Raw genomic sequence first — 19967 nt, 5'->3', positions numbered from 1 at the left:
TTTTTTTAAAAATCACCAAACGAAAATGATAAGGATTACATCAGAGAGATCTTACGTGAAATAAGACATTTCTGGCGATTTCCTTTTTGAGTTGATCCCATGAAAAGAATTCCTGTGCATAAAATTATTCAAAGACAGGAAATTTTGATTGCTCCTGAGCCCACACTAATTGATCCACCATCTTTCTCCTGAGAAAAGGAAGCAGTAACCCAGAGTCTCACCCAAATTTCCAGAATTGCTCAAATTCAGCAAGCACTTTGAAGTTTTAACTTGCTGGTTTAAAAGCTGGTTACACAACAAGGCACTAGCACACACACGTTGTAACTTGTCAAACTCAGGATGTGACGGAGGGCACCCCAAGCACGTGTCCCCACCCTCACCCCTGCATGGCCACAGGCACTCTGCAGACTCCAGCTCAGGCACAGCGCACTCCATAACAAGCAACTCCCAAACTCAGGCCGGAGCCACCTGGACGTGACAGGAAGGTCCCCCTAAATCAACCCCAACTAAAACTCTCCCACAAAGAGACAGGGAAAGGCAAAGAAAACATCTTTTTGAGCAAGTTGACTGGCAAATACACGTTTACAATTTGAAAACTTTGTTAAAAATAACAAAAATATACATCAGAAATTGTGACTTACCACCATCAGACACAGTTGCAGACTGAAAGAAAAGAGAGAGAGACATGAGTTAATTAAGCCTCATGACAAAACTCAGGAAATAGTATGTCCATCTCAGGACCCAAACTGGAAGCTTCTCTGGGAGGTTCCTGGAGAAGTTGTCCAGGTGCAGCCGTCTGAGGAAGCCAGACAGCTCACTGACTCAAGAGTTACAGCTCCCACCTCCGAGCCAACCCCGCCCAAACTGGGTGACACCCAACAAGAGGAAGTCATCGTCTTTTTCATCTGGAAAGAACAAACTCCAGCACAAAATCTTAGCAATAACGTCAACGAAAAGAACTGGACACATTTCAGTAGATACCCCTGTAGGTGACACAGTGTCAAGCCCCAGTGTCCGCCTGTTTTAATGTCCCCCAGCATAGAGGGAGGTGTGCCCAGTGCCAGAGCTGTCCCGAGGTCACACACACCTGGCTACCACCTCCACTCGACAGGCCCAGGGAGGTGACATGACCCAGAGGTAGCAGCAGAGAAGGTGTCAAGCCCAGAGCTGTGCCCAGCCACCTGCCCAAGCAGTCCAAGAATGGCCGCAAGCAGGCAAGTCGGGGAGAAGCTTCCAAGGAGGGGCCTGGGAGAGTGGCAGCGGCTGACAGGGCAGAGGGCGGCTGGCTTACAGGTACCAGGGACAAGAACAGACACGTCACACGGGAGAGCTGGCAGTTGGCTGACTGAGGCCAGGCGTGATAGACTCCCAGGATGGCAAAAACCACCTGGTTCTTTAATAGGAAAGACACACATGGAGAATTTGGAAGAGCTCCTGGGGTGCCCCTGCAGGACAAGCCCCAGGGTCACCAGCACCTTGAAGGAGGAGAATCAGGGCAGGAGGGGCTGAGGTGGGGAGTATGCCAGGGGGCTGATACTTGGAGCCAGAGCAGCTGGGGTCAGTGTGGAGGGCCCCAGCAGAGTAGGAGAGGCTATGCTGCGAGGGACCCAGAGACTGCCACGCTGAGCCTGGGCAGGACACTGCTGCCCTCGGCCTGGCGGGACATTCCCAGCCCCTAAGGTGATAGCAAACCTGTGGCTCCCAGTTGGCCACAGAGGAGTCTTGGCCTCACCTTCCCAGGCCCCTCCCTGGGATCTGGCATAGCCAGAAAACAGCACCCTCAGGACTGGGCCTGGGAGGGATTTATGCTTCTGTCCTATCTCTTTGCCAAAGGCACAGGTGGCCACAAGGGCGCTGACCAGAAGGGTGCCATCTCTAACCAGTCTGCTCACAGTGTAAGGCCTCCCACCAATATCTCTCCCTAAATCCTGGGCTGTTCCCAGGAAGTGGGGATAAATAGGGGGGGTTGAGACCCTAAGACCAAAATCCAAGTAACTGAGGCCCAGGGGAAGGCCCAAGAGGGAGCCTGTGGCCAGGAGGCACTGCTGGACCCCCACCTCTGGGGGAACAGTGCACAGGCACTCTGAAACGCATCCCTCAGGGCCGGGCTGAGCTCTGCCTTCAGCCTGCCGGGGAACAGCCCCTCTGCTTACTGCGCAGACGTGGTGTGGAAGGGCTCCCCTCCCCACCCTCACCAGGGGTGACCTGTGCCTGCGGAACTGGGAGAGCCCACCCCTGTGCTCCCACAGGGCAGGTCCCCTGAAAGGAAGCCTCAGTTGCTGCTTCAAACCATTGTGAGCACAAGGTTCAGAAACATGAAAACCCAGTGTAGGAGTGTCCTGCCACCTCGACAAGTTTCCAATGGTAGAAACACCCCCAATGTGTGCCCACTCTGTAGCTTGTCTTGTCAGACAGGAAGGTGAAAGAGCAGACACTTGGCAAGCCGCTGCGTGGCCCTCACCTGTGGGGCTGGTTTTCTCTCAGGGGCTGAGGGCAGGACCTCCCCCCCCAACCCCCACGACACACTGCACATGGCTGCCACTCTTCCTGTGCCCAAGATAAATTATTACCTACGATCTCATTATAGTGTAAATCATTTAAAAAGCAAATTACTCTCTTGAGATTATGACAACAAAATCTGCAAGCCCATACACGGAATCAGAAATATTGTCAATAATGACACTTGAAAAATAAATCATAAAATGTAAATGTCCTAACAGGAAGGCAGTGAGGCATTTCATACCACACACGTCATCAGAACTACATTCTTAAAATCTGACAGACTGAACAAAGAGCACTTGAAAATCTCTCCACACAACATCTACACGACCCAAATTAGCTGAAACTCAAGAACCAGGAGAGAGGAGTGCCCCACAGCCAAAGAGAGACTGGAGAAGGGGGTGGCAGTGGAGCATGGGGCTGGCAGCAGTGCTGTTGTGCTCTGTGCCTCGGGCAGGCTGCTGGGCCAGAGCTTCTGGGAGGACTCAAGAGGCAGGTAAAGTTCCACAAACATATTTTTTTTTAAGTACAATTTATCTTTTTGAACAGTTTAAAATTTATTATAAAAATTTATTTTAGGCTTGGAGCCCATAGCTCAATGGTTAGGGCACCAGCCACATACACTGGGGCTGGTGGGTTCGAACCCAGCCCAGGCCTCCTAAAAACAATGACAACAACAACAACAACAAAAATAGCTGGATGTTGTGGTGGGCACCTATAGTCCCAGCTACTTGGGAGGCTGAGGCAAAAGAATCGCTAAAGCCCAAGAGTTTGAGGTTGCGGTGAGCTGTGATGCCACAGCACTCTACCAAGGGCAACACAGTGAGACTTAAAAAAAAATTTTTTTTTTAAAGACAGTATAGAGACAAACTCGCTATTTAACCCACTGCCGCTCCAGAAAAGTAAAGGGGACTCTCTGAGAGAGACGAGAACAGGACAGAATTGTGAGCAGTTCACAAATGCCAGCACCACCAGGGCAGGTGCCCCCGCCACAGTACCACCAGGGCAGGGGCCCCCACCACAGGCACCACCAGGGCAGGGGCCCCCACCACAGGCACCACCAGGGCAGGGGCCCCCGCCACAGCACAGTCGTCCACTCCATCTGAGACTCTTGATTTGGCCACGGCCCACAGAGAGTAGAGCTGTCCAGGCAGAGAGGCACAGCAAGCACAAATCCTTCTGGGAGGAGAGCAGCCCAACCGAAGCCGAAGCCCGGGAGTTCCAAAAAGTGAACCCACCTGAATATGAGCTCACAATCAAAAAACCCAAGGAAAAAGCCCACCACGGTAGGAGTCAGTAGAAACAACAATTAACAGAATCTCAGACACCAAAAAAATCTAATATAGAATGTTAGGTAACTATGAAATTGCAAAGAAATAAAAGTAGCAATAAAAAAAGAGGAAAGTGGCAGGTCCGAAAACCAGCCACACAGAACGTCTGACAATGAAAAACACAATTGTGAGGTTAAAGAGCACCAGATAAGCTGAACAGAGTGCAGATATTGAGGAGAGAATCTGGAAATTAGAACACAGGACTGCAGAAAATCCCTTGACTGCGGCACAGAGAGTAAGCAGGGAATGAGACAGGTGCCTGGCAGAGTCCCAGGGGGTGCGGGGAGCCAGGGTGCTGGGAGAGGAGGCTCATTTCCTTTTCCAGAGTGAGAGCAGACGTGAAGACAGCTCATCAGACACAGGCCATCCCCTGAAAAACTCCCCAAGGCTGTCCACCAAGAAGAGGCAAAGGACCCCGGACTCTGAGCTAAGAGGCTTCCTGGTTGTTCCACTCAAGTCTCAATTGTTCAGCAGTTTCCAGGAGGGACTCCAGATCTACGGCCATGGCCTCACAAGACGCATGTCCTTCCTGTCCCCAGTTTCAGCAGCCATTCCCAAAGTACTTTCAAAACCACAATTCTGCAGAAGTTGTAGACATCTGGGGAGCTCCAGGCCGGTGTGCTCAGATGATTCCTGGAGGCCCAGCAAGGACATGGAGGTCACAGATAATGCCCCATGTCTTCTCAGGGCCCCTGAATTCTGCACATAAGTGTCTGATAAAAACTAAATGGAACCCGAGACTGTTCCTAACACACAGGAATGTGAAACACAGCCACACCACCCTTTTTCCTCCTGGTTTCCATCACCTCTGCTTGCCACTTTTTTCCTGACGACTGTTTACATCCCAATTAAACATTGTAAGAAAGATCAGCGGTGGCAGCTTTAAAGTTGGTGGAATGTGACGTCACTGTCCTCCTCCAAGTCTGTACCCTTCCAGACAGTGCTGGCTTCTCCCACTGAGGTTACTTCATTACAAGGAAGTAATTTACACTCACCATTAATACAACTGCTTTTGTTTACTGCCTGACATTTATTCTGCTTGTGAGGATATAGGTGGACACGACAGAACCCCCTTGAGGTCCCCTCCTCTTCTGAGGGGGATTCATAGCAGGCTGAGGACAGTCTCCAGGAGCTGTGGTCCAAGAGGAGATCAGATTCAGACAGGTGGACCGTTGAGTGCCACTGGAGGGGACAGGTGTGGATAGCAGAGGGGCAGGGAGGAGGCCGAGCTGAAACAAGAAGGGGAAGCTGGGGGGAGCAGGGGTCCAGCGTGTTCACTGGGCAAGTGCTGGGTACAGGGTGGGGGCTGAGGGCATCAGGGAGGCAAGCAGCAGAGCTTGCCTGTGTGGCCCAGAGGGTCAACCAGCCCAGCCTGTGGGAGAGGCAGGAGCTCCACCAAGCTGGGAAGAGTGGAGCAGATGCTGGTGAGTAGCACAAACTAGCTTACCCAGTGGAGTGATAGAGGGTTTGGGCCTGAACAACAGGCCAGGGCTGTCCTTTCCCGCAGTGCAGGGGACCACACAGGAGTCCAAGTCAGGTGGGGACTCCCAAGCCTGACAGGAGAGAGGGCTGTGGTGGCAGGGATGTGTGGCTGAGCCTTGGCAGGGATGGCAGTGTGCTGGGAAGTCAGGAAGGAGGGAGAGGAGAAAGGCAGAAAGGGGGAAAGAGGAAAGTGGGAGGGGGAGGGGGAAGCAGGAAAGAAGGGAGGATGGGAAGGGGGCAAGGAGGGAGAGAGACAGTGGGGCAGTGGGGCAAGGGTGGGGGAGGAAGGGGAGAGGGAGGAAGGGGGAGGGGAGGGTGGTGTGCACCCCACAAAGGCCTGAAGGTGGAGAAACTAGCGGCTCATCTGGGAGGGGGCAGAAGAAATCGGGCAGAGCTAGGAAGAGGCTCCTGCGGATGCCACCTGCCCTGGGTTCACAGAGCTGTCTGGGGGGGCTGGAGGGGCACTGGGATGGGGCTGGCAAGAGTAGATGTGGGAGCCTTTTAAAAACTGAGACACGGTAGGGGAGATAAGTGCCAGCTCTCAGGACAAATCTCTTAATAACGGGAAGATGTGAGAATAGAAATTGGGTCATAGTGTCCCTCAGGCACACCGGGTCTTCCTACATGGACAAGGCCCCAGCACATGGGTCCCACATTAGCCTCAAGGCCCCGCTGGCTAACAGTCTCAGGGGAGAGATGAGCTGATGGACAGGACAGTGTAGGGAGACACTGCCCGAGGGGCTGCCCAGATCCACAGAGAGAGCGTCCTCAGCCACGATCCACGTCCTCCAATTCAGCAGGCCAGGACTGTCACTGCAGGGCCCCAAAGGGGTGTGAGCACAAGACGGACACACGGGAGAAGTGGGAGAGGAAGAGAACTGGGCTGAAAACCGAAACTTGTCAATGCACACAGTGTCCTGGACACAGTCAAGCTCATGCCAGAGGGTCAGAGACCACCTGGCCATCTCACACGTCAGGTCTAGAAGGGCACACCAGCCAGGATCCTCTCCCGTGCCCACTGCCCCGGCCGGCCCCAGTCCCTAATGTAACACAGTCTATTCCTCACACAGCCGGGATTCTGCTGGGGCTGGGGTGCACAGCCCATGAGGGAAGGCTGGAGCGTTCCAGCGCAGTGACGTAGGGGCCTGGACACTGGAGCCAGGGTCACCCTCACACGTCTCCAATGGCCCCCGACTTGCAACCACTCTCCCACCTCCTGTGCTAGTCTCCCTCCTTGGCTCCGTGTAGGCCCTGCCCCTCTCACGCACAAGTGCCCTCTACAGGCAACCCAGGAAACCCACCTGCCCCATCCTCTCAGGGGATTCGGGTTCAGCATTGCCTATGAAAGAATGTTTGACGGGGTTTTTTTTGCAGTTTTTGGCCGGGGCTGGGTTTGAACTTGCCACTTTCAGCATATGGGGCCAGTGCCCTACTCCTTTGAGCCACAGGCGTAGCCCATTTGACCGCCCATTTGACGGGTTTTGTTTTTGTTTTTGCTTTTATTTTTACAGCGCCACCTTGTTTTGTTTTCAGGTATTAAACAGAGCATGGAGGCTTGGAGAAGGGGAAGTTCTTTCCCTCATATTCAGCAGCCCAACGACACTACCCTGTGCTGACAAGTGTCAAAACACGTCTCCTTTATGCCCAATGTGGTTCTGTGCCTTTCCAGAGGAACCTTCTGCCCAGCATCCAGCTTGGCAGAATTTATGTTTCATGAACAAGGAAGGACCATTAGAGATGTGGACAGACCGTGCCAGACGGGCCCTCCCACGGAGGCCTGTATGCAACCACCATGACCCTGGGCTGCCACAGCAGGGATGCTGACACTGAGGACGCCAGGTCACATCTCAAGCAAGGGCAGAGAAGGATACCACAGGGAAGCCGGGCGGCTTGAGCAACTCCAGCCAACTGTCATGACAGGAACCAGCACTCAGTCACCTGGTGTGGGGACGACTCCCACAGCTCAGAGGGAGGAAACAAAACCACTGCATAAAATCCCAGCCAAGACTCTGCAGCTGTGACCAACACCCCTGCCAGCAGGGGGACCACTGTGGAGGAAAGCATGGCCTGCACAGCAGGCACTCTGGAAGGGCACCATCCTGGCAGACTGAGAACCCCCCTTCCCCCCACCATTCCTGCTTCTTCGGGGATGTGGGTTTTAATGTGTCCTCACTAAGCATGGCTAGTGTCTGGGACTGTGGCACCCCATTTTGATTTGGTTATTAAAAGCGACACATCGCTTTGTTTTGGCAAAGGGGCAAACACATTTTCCAAGTTAACTTAAGTCAGGGAGACTGTCATTGGCTCATCTGGCCAGTGAGAGCCTCTGCTCCCTCCCGGCGGCTAGGCCAAGACAACAGCGCCTTCTGGAAATGTGTTCCTGAAGCAGAGCTTCTGGGGAGCATTCCTGCTGCAGGTGCCCCCACCCCCTCATTTCAGAGATGGACCACCAGAGGCTAAGCAGGCCATGTCCATGCAGCCTCCCTGCACCCCTGCCTGCCCCTACAGCTAACCAGCCTCCCCACCCAAGCAGGCTCAACACACAATACGCTCGTGGAACAACTTATCTGCCAATTTAGGCATCTGCTAAAGTTTGGGAAAGATTCCACAGCATTCATACAGGCAAGTACAAAGACACATTTTTAACAGCTTCTTTTACTCAAAATAAACATGAAACTTTTCTAAAATTTGCCTTCATGAGCCAGTGAAGTGAAAGTGTGACCTTCCCATGTGAAACAGCTAACAGATCAATCAGTTCAGGACATCACAGCTCCAAAATTCATCTTCCCACATGGAGTAGGAAACAGCTCACGGGAGCATCCCTCCAGCACTGGGGGCAGCCAGGACGAAGCTGCTCCCACAGCCCACACAGAGGGGCTCTCAGAGTGCAGGGACCCAGCCCCTCTGTGAGGCCGCTCCCTGCCTGCCCAGCACCCACCTGCATTCTTTACTCAACAGGGGTACAGCTCATTTCCTTGTAATGGATTTTTCTAATATCAATACCAGCCATTTCTGAACTACTAGCTTCTACTCAGGTCTCTACAGAAGATCTGAATTACACATTAGGAAAAAATGTTATGATTAAATAAGTCCCATAAAGGAATGGATTTAAAATTGATTTCAGCAATTAGTGACAGTCTTCTGTACATAATATATTTTTACATTTCCATCAACATGGTATAATCACAAGAGGAAAACAAAAATTATTCTATTGAATAATCTCAAACCTTTAAAAAAAACCCTTTTTACATTTAAGTCCAACTTTGTAAGCTTTACTGTGATCACCAGTAACTATATAAATGTATATGGAGCAAAATTAAAAAGGCAAGCTAAAAAGTAATAATTTAAAAAGTATAATAATTTTCATGTATTTCCCTAGTTGAAATTTAATATTTCAACAAAATCGATTCACTCATCCTTAAAATCTATTGGAATAGCTACAGCAAGGGAAAAAAAATAGCATTTGGTGCTTTCTCTAAGTTCCAACTTGAAACCTGGCGGCTTGGGTGTTGGAGGGTTGAGGCTGGCTGACCCACCCCACGCCCAGCCTGGCTGTGGACATGGGTGCTGTGTCCCAGAGCCTCAGCGCTCCCCACAGTCCTCACTTCAGACTCCACACTGCAAACACAGAAAAGTCCTGTGACAAGCACTCACTGTTCACTGAGCAGCCTGAACATCAGGCAGAAACTGGACATCAACAACTGTTAAACAAGAAACAGCGCAGTAACCTACCTGCTGGCCATTAAGCATGTGCGTTTCATTTGACAGCTCTTTTCCCAGATTCATCTTTAGTCAAGAAAACTTCGCATCACAGCAGGCACCCAGATCTGAAATGTGCCATTTATCGCTGCAGCGCCTGTACACGTCAGGAAACCCTAAGACATTTCAGACAAAGTTCCCTGCCTTCCCTTCCCAGCCTGGAGCCACAGAATACTGCAGGAAGCCCAGCTTTGCCAGGGATTCAGACTCTATCTCAATTGTCTCATACAAAGGGAAAAAATCCATTTACATAAATCATGCTGTGAGATCATTTTCAAAGTATTTCCTCTGCCGAATCAGAAGAAGAATAAACTTCAGACGATAGGGTAATTTCTCAGTCAGTACAACAGCTGTGGAGAATTTGGGTTTTTTTTTTAGCATTGTGGTGCAGTTCGAAACCTTAATTACAGTTGCTGATGGTTCTATTATAAGCCTCCATATGCGCGAGTTTACGTGGTGCCAGCCAGCGGAATCTGGCATATTCCTGAAAGCCCTGTATATGCTCCGTGCTCTCCTCTGCCTTCCACATATCTGAAACAACCTGAGGGGAGTGAACAATGACGGATCTCAGCCTTAAAAAGGAATGAAAGAAAAATAAAACTCTTTCTAGGACCTAGGTATCACTGTAAAATCCCTGGGGGAAACTGCTAACCTCCTCCCAAAGTGCTTTCCTGGGTCATAAGTCATAGCATGGGACATCCAGGCTCTCATCATAACAGGCTCTGGGAATCCTAACCCTGAAATGTCAGACAGGGGAGGACCTGGAGAAGCTTCTGGTCCAGCAACTGCAAACTCAACATCCACTGGACCTATAGGCTGAGAGCACAGCCCTGGCCTGGGGTCAGGCAGCCGGGAAGGCGCTGAGCCAGCCTCATTTTTACTTTTCTGTGGGAGCAACATGAGCATTCTCATGCTGAGTGTTCAGGGACAGAATCTGCAGCTCTGGGCACACCTGTGCTTCACACAGACATGCACGATAGCTGCCTGCAAGGGTGAGCTTACAGACCCAAACTGGGCTTCAGCTCAGGCATCCTTAGACAGCTTTTCTCAGGGAGGTGCAAACTGTAAAGAATGACATGAGTTTGTGAGCAGAAGTGGGACACAGGCTCACCTGTGCCACCTCAGCAACACCACCACTGAGTGCACGGGGTGTGGGACTGTCTGAGGACACAGGCCCAGAAGGCACCCAGACCCAGGTGGGGGACAGTGAGGGGGCTTAGAGAGGAAGGGCGGGGCAGGGGGCTTTATGGACCTGGCACATTCCTGAGACTGCACCTCTTCTGTCAGACAAAGCCAGCATCATCCCACCTCCCCTGATATATACTGCAAACCCTCGAGAGTGGGCCCAAGGCTGAGATGCGGGACTTGAATGTGTCCCACAGATGACAGCCATGGCTGGAATGGCCCAACAGACTCCAGATGGGACATAAGGCACCATGGCCAGCTCCCTCATCAGAAATCTTCCCCTCCATTCCCGACTCCCTCCCCTCCCCACTGCCCACCTTCACCCTCCAACACATGTGCACGAGCACCACACGCTAACACGAACACGTTCAGGGGAAACCAATGAGAGGGCTCTGGAAAAGCAGCCGTCAGTGCTTACAGGTGGCCAGCACAGCCCCAAGATGCCACAGCCTGGGTGCTTCCCTGGCTGATGTCTCAGGGGCCTGCACTGATGTGTAGAGTTTTGCAGGAGTCAATGGCCTCCAGACCAGAGCAGAGGGCACCAGAAGCTGGGGACAGCCACAGAGACCAAGAAGAAACTACTGTCCCATCACTAGTGACCAGTCCTTCTGGGTCCTTCTGTCTCTTTGCAGGCTTCCCCCATCTCCTCTTCCACTGCCAGTCTGTCCTTTGAAGTAGGCAAGCTCAGTCGCCTAAAGTGGCCCTCCTCTCCAGCCTTGGGTAAGGAGAGTCTTGGAAGAGATGGGATGGGGGCCGGGGAGCACTTAGACAGAATCCTCAGGCCTGTGGCACCTGAGGGCCTGGGCCTTGCAGCTTTGCCCTTCCTGGCACCCAGCAGCATGTGCTCTGGGTAAGGAGACATTAGCTGCCTACCAGATTGTCGAAGAGCTGCAGGGGCCACCAGCAATGACTGTTCAGAAAATCCTGGGCATCTGTCTGCCGGCACCATGCCCAGTCTTGCCTCCTTGTCCTCAGCTTGGGTGCACTCACTCGACTCAGGGCTGAGGAAGGGGGCAGGACCAGACCCCGAGCCTTGGAAGCCCAGCACAGCCCCCAAATGCCCAAGACAGGTTCGGGCACAAGGAGTAAAACAGGGCTGGCAGCAGGGGAGCTGGTGCTCACAGGCCCAGCCCACCATGGCTTCGAGATGCCAGGTTGAGTGGGAAGAGTGCGAGCTCAGAAAGGGCATATCATCCACAGCCTCCAATTCTAGGCTGCCTGGGCGCCCACACAAGCTACCTGGGGTCCCAGGCAGGAGGAAAAGCTACCATATGGCCAACTTGGCAAGCAAGCACGTGGGCCTGAAAGCAGCTGCAGCGTGGGGTGCTCAGACCCTGAATAGCTGACAGTCCCTTGCCACCCCAGGGGTCTGTCCTGAGCTGGGAAATGCAGAGTGGGCACTTGGAAGTACCAGGGAGAGGCCCAGAGATGTGGCCTCAAGGGTTCAGACAAGGCAATGGGGCTAGGGGAGGTAAGGTCATTGTTAGTGGGAGTTAAGGGCCCTGGGGCAGAGGTAAGACCCCATGGGAGGTGTGTCCCAAAGCCAGTGGAAAGTTTCAGGGAAGGCAAAGGTGGCTCAACGGGTTGGGATCTCCAGGCCACCGGGGAGCTGCTCCCTGATCTTGGGCCTTCTTGCGGTGTCACCTGCCTCCCAGGCACTTTTCACTAGTTACACCCCACCCCACCCAGCACTGCACAGAGGATACTTCCCTTGATGCCCTGACCTGACCAGGACTCCCTCAGTCTTCTGCCCACTCCTGGCGCATAGCCAGGCCAGAGGAATGGGAACACGCACCCAACTAAGGGAGATGTGCACAGAAAGCAGCAGACGAGGGTATGAGCGGATGATCGTGGCTGCAGGCCCTGCCACCTCCTCCACAGGGACAAACAGGTAAGACTCAGAGCACTGGTGACCTCAGCCCAGTCCCAGCCCAGTTGGGATGTGGGAAGTGGATAAGAGACATGAATTGGAGGAGGAGGGCTCTGCTATGACTGGAGGGGTAGTGGCTGCACATTCCCAGATTCTGCTGATGACCCAGAGAGGCTTAGGAAACATGGCCTTAGACTCAAGAGCAGGCCCTGGGTTCTCTCCCTGCTCTCAACCTCAGGAGGCCTCTGGTAGCCAGGCCAAAGGCCTGGGTTGTAACCCCTCTGTGAAGCCCCCAAGAGAGGCCGTGGTGCCCAAACCCTATGACAGTCCTCAAACCTTCCCCAACTGGGATTTCTTCCTCCCACCCTCTCACCCTAATCCTAAGCCACCTAGTGCCACCTGCCTGGCCTAAACCCCAAACCCTGGCCTGATGCTTGGGGAGCCTGGCTGCCTCCTTTCCCTCCCCAGCACCCCCATGGTTCACTCTCCGTGCATCATGGGGCCCCGGCCAGCACCCGACAGAGGTGACCTCCTTGCCAGGCCACGAGCATCACACATCCACCCTTCACTGTCTGTGACCTGATGGGAATGAGAAAATACTTCAGGTACTGAGGTCTCGTGACATGCCCTGACTTGATGGGTCTTAGAGAAATCAGGTGACTTCCCACCTGAAGGCATAAGGAGCAGACTGGTACATGAAAGACCCAAACAACAGAGTTTCCAAGGCAAATTCCCCTGGAAGGGGCAGCAGAGCAAAGGGAAAAAATGAGGTAAAAGAGCTGCTTTTGAAATGTCTGTGGAGGATTCATTCCCAGGTAAGGTGATGTGCTGGGGATGGTTCAGAAGAAAGGAGGTGGCTGGACAGGAATGAGCATGACCAGCCAGCCCCAGGGCCACTCGGCGTCTCATGAAGCCTGAGGTCTAGTTCAAGGTTTCGTCTGCTTTTGTCAGGGACTGTGGTTTTGTGACGAGACTCCAGATGGCATCACTGCGACTCACAGGATGACTGCAGAAGCCCAGTCCTCCCACACCAGGAGCAAACAGGTGGCCTGAATGCCCCCTGTAGCCCAGTGCCGGCCACTGCCAGTCCCTGTGCATCCTGGGGCTCATAGCTGCTGCCCAGCCACAGCCATGCAGGGACAGAGGGGTGGAAGGGTTGGGCTGACACTTCGGATTTTATTCTGAGTGTGACAGAAGCTTTGGGTAAATTGACAGGAGGGAGCCAAAAGAGCGATGTCCCAGTATTTGCGACATGGTTTGGAGACCATGGAGGCTATTTCCAGTGGCCTACTGGAGCCTGCCAGGGTGCTGCAGGAGGAGGCAGTGGGCACATGGGGGCTGGGCAAGGGCCTCAGGCTGAGAAGGGTGGACCTTGCAGCACAAGGCCACTGGAATGTAGATGGCCACTGTCCCAAGCTGCCACATCTCCAGATGACCAAGAGGGGTATGACTGGAGGGACTCAAGGATGAGGGATGGTGGCTGCACATTCCCTGGGAGCCAGGATGGGGCTCAGGAGAGAAGAGTGGGTAGGGGGATGGTCGGGGCCAGCCCGCCGCCTGGGGTGCAGCCACCCGCAGAAATGAGCTGTCTGCTCTGCTGCTCGCGCTATGGTGGACAATGGTGGCATAGAATTGTTGGGATGGCACACAGCACAGCCAGCAACGCTGAAAGTACCTTGTCTTGGCCCTTCACAGAGAGGGCCAACGAGCCATAGTGCAGGGCTTGGTCTGCTGGGAGGCAGGGCCTGCAGGAGGACCCCTGAAGGACCCAGCACTCACGGCAGATACTCTAGACTGTTCCAGACCCACCGGCCCACTTGCTCTGCCGGCACTGTGCTGGTCCTTTTGTTTGAGACACTGGGGGCCAGCTTCCACCTCCCACAGTGCCCAGCCCCTGACTCAGTCTAGATCTCCCTGGGTGTTGCCCAAGGAGTTTATGCCCATTTTCATCCCTGGTCCCAAGAGGGTACTGGGAAGGAGCCGGCTTGGTGTCTCCAGCCCTAGCTGGGTTGTGGGCCTAGAATGGGTGGCTCAGACCCCTCAGAGACCCTCAGACCCACCACACTTGGCAAAACCCCATAGACAAGGTAGGTTCGGCTGTGACTTTGCCTGTGGTCAGGGCCACCAATGCCCCAAAGGTCTTTAGCACCAGGCCAGGCCCTGCCTAGAGACGCATGTCTCTTCACCATCAGCATGCACAGGCTCCTTGCAGCTGGTTCTGACTACTGCCTGGCCACATACAATTTTACCAGGCCCAACATGCCCTCAAGTTGCCTGGAGCCCAAGCTGGCAGGGCCCCCATGTGCCATGACCCCAGTACATCTCTTCTCCTTAAAGAGGGAGAGTCAGGGCAGCCACTGGACAGTGTCTGGCCACACCCTCACCCAGACCCTTCACTGTCAGGAACACTGGTGAAGCCTCATGTGTATGGAGGAGGCGGGTGAGGAAGCTTGAGGTGCTCCCTGCACAGCAGACTACTGAGTGGCGACAGTAGCAGAATGGACCGAAAGCTGTCACATATTCACAGAGCAAGCCACTCCTAACAGACCCAGCCAAATGCCTGAGCAGACACTACGTGAGTAACCTTGACGCAAAGTTTTACGAGTGGCAGAACGAGACACACCGTAGGGCTGCACCAGTGTAACATTTTAAAACACACAAAATGAGACAGTGAAAACATCAGGGGAGGGAAGCGGGGCTGCAAGGTGGGGCTCAGAGGGGCCCAGGCAGCGACAGGCCTCTGTGTGTGCTAAACCAGAGGGACAGCGAGGCGGGAACTGTGTGTGTGCCATGCGCCTGTGACAGTGTGTCTCCACACTGGCACACCATCTGGAACAAGCGTACTGCCCAAGAGCAGTGGGATGACAATGTCCAGCTACCAACAGGTGCACGAGGGCAGAGGGCGGGAGAATGCGCCGTACTTCTTGCTCAAGTTTTCTGCAAACCTAAAACTGCTCTAAAAATAAAATTTATTCATTTTCCTTTCAAAAAAGGAATGTAGATAAAAGAAGAGTCACACAAAACAACGCTCTACCTATACCTATGGACCAATACCACATCTGTGAAGGGAGTGATGACAGGACAATGCCTGGTAGAGTGTGTGGGGAATATACAGGCTCGCTCTAAATACAGCGTCTGGCACAGAGACACAAACACTGAAAATACCCTGATGATCATGAACAAGTCGAGGTGGGAAAGGTGCAGAAATATTCGGGAAGGCTGCCCGGGGAAAGCAGCATTATCACTCCAGGTCGGGGGGTGATAAGAAGAAACTAAACTTAAATCACCTCAAGGTCATCCAGGGAGCGAGTGATGCTGAACCTCTTGGACCTTCCGAATGATCTCCGGGTAGAGGGGCGCTGAGACGTCTGAGTGAGTCCGATTCCTCGTCCAAATTTGGACCCCTAAACACAGAAACAAAAGGGGTCATGTCGGCCTCTCTGGAAGAGGTGTTCATGTGTCCAACACCCTGACAGGGGGACAGAGACACTGGCTCAGGGTAACGTTTACAGTAAGTACACTTTATATAATAAAATAATTGCAAAATAAAAAAAAAGTCATCTCTGGGTCATCAGATATCTGCTTTGCTAACTGTGTGCCCAGCCAAAGCTTCAGTCTCTGTAGTCATCAAACAGGATGGTAAACAGCCTACCTCAAAAGGCTGTTACTAGGACAAAGTGAAGTGACACGTGTGAATGCTCTGTGAGCATACAGGATGGATTAACAGTAATAATTGTTAACCTAAAGGCTGGTTTTCAGCCAAGTTGTGCTTTTACATAATTTTATAAGCATTTAGGAAATGAAAGAGCCCTAAACTCAGATGATGTCCAAAGACCAGACCAACTCCGATGCATGAAATGACCCGCTATTAAAAGATCCTCTACTTCTTTCAGGAAATGACCAGAATTAATTCAATTCACCAAATATCTATTTTGTGCCTATCATTATGCTAGACACTTCCCCAAATGTGATGTTGGTTCCAGCAAATAAGTCACCATATCTTACAAATAAAAGGCATCACAGCTGGCAAGTTTCATTTCCTGAATACTTGAAACCCTAAGTGACCAGCTTCAGACATAAAGGAAGTTTAATGTGTCCATCCAAGATCTCCAGGCAATTTGGACTCTCCTTTCTCTACACCTGCACGAGAATATTGTGCATCTTGTAGCAAACGTTGCAGCAATTCACGTAAAGCCCCAAGGGCCAAACTTCAGTGGGTCCCTGTCCCTCCCTCTGGAACTGTAAGGTGTCATGATACTCCGCCCTTCCTTCTGCCCACACTGCCATATCTGGTCTGATTCTCCCACCAGGACCTGCAGTCCCTTGGCATCTCACCTGCCAGGGCCCTGCCCTCACTACTGGCCCCCGGGCCTCAATGGACCCCCATGCACACCATGTCCATGGCTGCCTGCCAGCCCCCAACCCCCACCAGTGAACCCGCCTGACCCCCGTTTACTCTGCTCCTCACCCACCCTGCACCTCCACCCGGCCCTTTCTGACACTAACTGCAGCATAGTGACTGCCATCCCCTCACCCCCATCTCTCCTCTCCTAACTACCACATCTCTCACGGACTCTCCTCCAGTTAATAACTTGTTTATTTCATTGATGAATGGGCATTATCAGGAAAGCACCATGCAACCCACCAGCCAAGCTGTGACGGAGAATGCCCCTCTTACCTGCTCAAGGACAACAGCCACCAGGGATCCTTCCACACTGCCCTTAAGGGAGGGCAAAGGCAGGGAGGAGAGAGAAACCTGGCTTTCCCACCCCCTTCCCAGGCCCCCCGTTCCAGTCAGCCTTGACCCTGCCCTTCTACAGCCCTGCTCAGAACAGCCCCGTGAGGAGCACCCCTAATCTGAGATGCTCTGAAATCTGGAACTATCTGAGCAGTGACACAACACTCAGAGGAAACGTTCACTGGAGCATCTGGATTTCAGATCCCTGCTCCAGGGATGACCTGCCAGTAAGTATGATGCAAATATCCAAAATCTGAAAAAGCTCTGAAATATAAAACACTTCTAGTCCTAAGCATTTTCGGGTAAGGGATACTCAGCCTGGATCACCAACAGAAATGGGGTCCTCAGGGACAGTAATAAAACATCCCACATTTGCAATCAAACCCTAACATCCCAGCAAGAGTCCAAACAAGAAGCTTTCCACACAGCACCACCATTTCTACCTTGTCCTGCACCCACTGACCACAGAGCTGCAGGGGCAGGAGCTACTCTGTGTGCTAGCACTCCTCCAGCCAGAGGGAAGGGCAAAAGCATGACACCAAGAGTGCTGGGAACACAGAAAAGGGGGCAGCCTCTGACTCAGGCAGGGCTTCCAAACCTCGCCTTGCCACATGCCTCTGGCACAGCAGAGCACCCGGGGGGCCAGCACCACAGAGGCAGTGGCCACCTACGAACCCGGAGGTCCCAGCCAAAGACGGTGGCATGGAGCTGGGCCCCGGGGCAGACAGCGATGACCCCTCAAGGGAAAGCAGGAGGCAGTAGCACCTCTTTCCAGCAGGCAAGAGGCCTGGCGCCCTGTGGATACAGGTCACTAGGAACAGAGGGAGGACACAAAGGGATGAACGCTGTAGTTGGGCCTTGGCCAGATCCACAGGACGGTCTAACACTGTCATCCTGAGAGTTGACAATGGACCACAGAGGGTGTCCAGCAAGGGAGTGATGGAGAGGTTGGATTAGCAGGTGCTAGGAGTTGGGGGGAGGGCCAGTACACAGCCACAGCCAGCTCAAGGCCACTCCTCCAAGATTCTGGGGGTGGCCTGCACCTGCCCACTGTTCCTGCCAGGCACCCAGAGGCCAGCCACTGGCCTGCAGTGACACTGACCAGCCGTCTGTAAATCAGTCTGTGAGACAGTCCTGAGGGTTCCCATTCAGACACAGACACGTCCTCCTCATGTGTCTCTGCTCTTGATGACCGGTGTCCAGGCCACCTGCCACAGAGGGCAGGCGTTTCTGGGACAACTGATCAATCATTGCTCACATGATGTTAGGATCTGGCCAAAAGGAACCACATTCTTTCCTGCTTAGGTGGCAGTCTGTGCCCACAGCCTGTGACCCTCTCATTCTCCTTCTCAAGCCCTCTCTACAGTGGCTTGTTTGGTCACCTCACTGGGTTCCTTACCAGCAAACTGATAAATTTGATAGATTCTCAAGAAAAACTTGTCTAAGAAATTTCTTTTTCAAAAAACATGGCCAAGCTGACACTAGCTATAGAAAGTACCAGAAACCCAGCAGACCCATTGCTGGCCCCACCAGCCACCACCCTTCTCCTGGTTGACCCACCTGGCCTGCCCCTGCCAGCCCTCCTTGGGCTGGAAGGCTCCCACGGGCCCTCTGTGCTGCTGGCTAGACCTTTGGGGCCTGGTCCTGCACCTGGACTTCCCTGGGCTGCCCACCTTGTGGCCTTGTGCAGGTCCTTCCCCCTTCTCATAAGATGCCTGTCAGCCCCTGTCTGGGTCAGACTCCCAGCATCCTCTCTGCAGGACCTTTTGCTCTTTTCCTTCCCACACTGCACAAACCAGACTGAGGTCATGGTCAAGTGCTGTCTGCTATGCCCACATCTCCCCCAAGAACTGAGTGAGGTGCAGGCGACTGCTGCCCGTGCAGGCCTGGCCCTGCCACACCTGCTGACTGACCGGGAGAAGGTGCTCAGCAGACACACTCGGCTGTGCAGGTGTCTGGTGTAGCGTCAGTCTGACCAGGAATGGTCAGCTCTCCCGCCAAAGCCAAGGGCCGAAGCCCATGTCGGAGATGACCTCGCCATGTACTGACCCTGTACTTGCTGCATTTGGGGGGTGGCTCTGTACATCAAGGCTTTGTGATGTGAGAACTGTCAGAATCAAAGTAGTCACAGTGTTAAACCCTAACAAATAGCGGCATGGAAGTCTATGCCAGGAGGACCTCATGCTGGCCTGCTGGGGAACAGGAGCCATCACAGGGGACTGTGGAGCCCACAGCCACGTACAAAAAATGCTCTTGTGAGGATGTCTGCCCGGCAACTGCCTGTCCAGCCTCAGGCCCAGACAGCGTCACCCTCATTATCCGTATTTGCACAGCAGTTCCGTGTCCTGGCCGTCCCAGCACAGTCGCGGCGCACCATGGCCATGCGCCCCCATCCTGAGAGCCGCCCGTAACTCAGTAAAAAGTGTGGCTTGTGGGGGTGCCCGTAGCTCAGCGGTCAGGGCACCAGCCACACACACCCAGGCTGGCGGGATCGAGCCCGGCCCAGGTCAGCTCAACAGCAATGACAGAAAACAGCCGGGCGTTGTGGGGGCGCCTGCTGGGAGGCTGAGGCCCCGAGTCCGAGGTTGCTGTGAGCTGTGACTCCACAGCACTCTACCAAGGGCGACACAGTGAGACTCCGTCTCAGAAAAAAAAAAGAGAAAAGGAAAGAAGGCTTGGCTTGTAAAGCTCGGCTGCCTGCCGAGGGCCCGCGCCCGTGTGAGCGGCTCCGGGAGCGCTGGGACGCGCCCGACAGCGGGAGCCGGAGCCCGACGCCACCGCGCGACGCAGCCCCGCGGGACGCGCCCGCGCCCGGGAGGCAGAAGGAGAAGGAAGTTTAACAAGCGAGCGGGCGGAAACGCTCCCCCGCGGTCTAAACTCAGGGAAGGGCCGCAACTGAGTGAAGTGACGCCTCCCACCGAGGAGGAACTCGCATCTCCCTCGCCCGTTTCTCAAACTGCCGTGCGCTGCCCCCCGGAGTCCGGAGAAACCACAGTCCGCGGCCGCCTGGAGAGTCCGGAGAAACCGCTCACCTGAGGAAACCGCCCACTGGCGACCCCTGGCGGCCCGAACCAGACTCCTTCACGCGGGGAGGGAAAGTGGG

General features: G+C 53.7%; 1 protein-coding gene across 5 annotated transcripts in view; it reads right to left on the bottom strand.

Annotated features, from left to right (window-relative positions):
- RGS12 (regulator of G protein signaling 12) overlaps positions 1 to 19967 on the bottom strand; it is a 96366-nt gene that overhangs the window by 49429 nt on the left and 26970 nt on the right. For all 5 annotated transcript variants that reach the window (XM_023507679.1, XM_023507677.1, XM_023507678.1 and 2 more), the window contains 2 exons: positions 15414 to 15530; positions 642 to 663 (listed from right to left, as the gene is read on the bottom strand). In XM_023507679.1, coding sequence (XP_023363447.1) covers positions 642 to 663; positions 15414 to 15530 — 139 coding nt within the window. The remainder of the gene's footprint in view (positions 1 to 641; positions 664 to 15413; positions 15531 to 19967) is intronic.

The sequence above is a fragment of the Otolemur garnettii genome, unplaced genomic scaffold, assembly GCF_000181295.1.
Source record: "Otolemur garnettii isolate 467f Iridium unplaced genomic scaffold, OtoGar3 scaffold00198, whole genome shotgun sequence".
NCBI classification, from domain to species: Eukaryota; Metazoa; Chordata; class Mammalia; order Primates; family Galagidae; genus Otolemur; species Otolemur garnettii.
The sequence above is the reverse complement of the archived record's forward strand: the minus strand, read 5'-3'. Positions and strand labels throughout refer to the sequence as shown.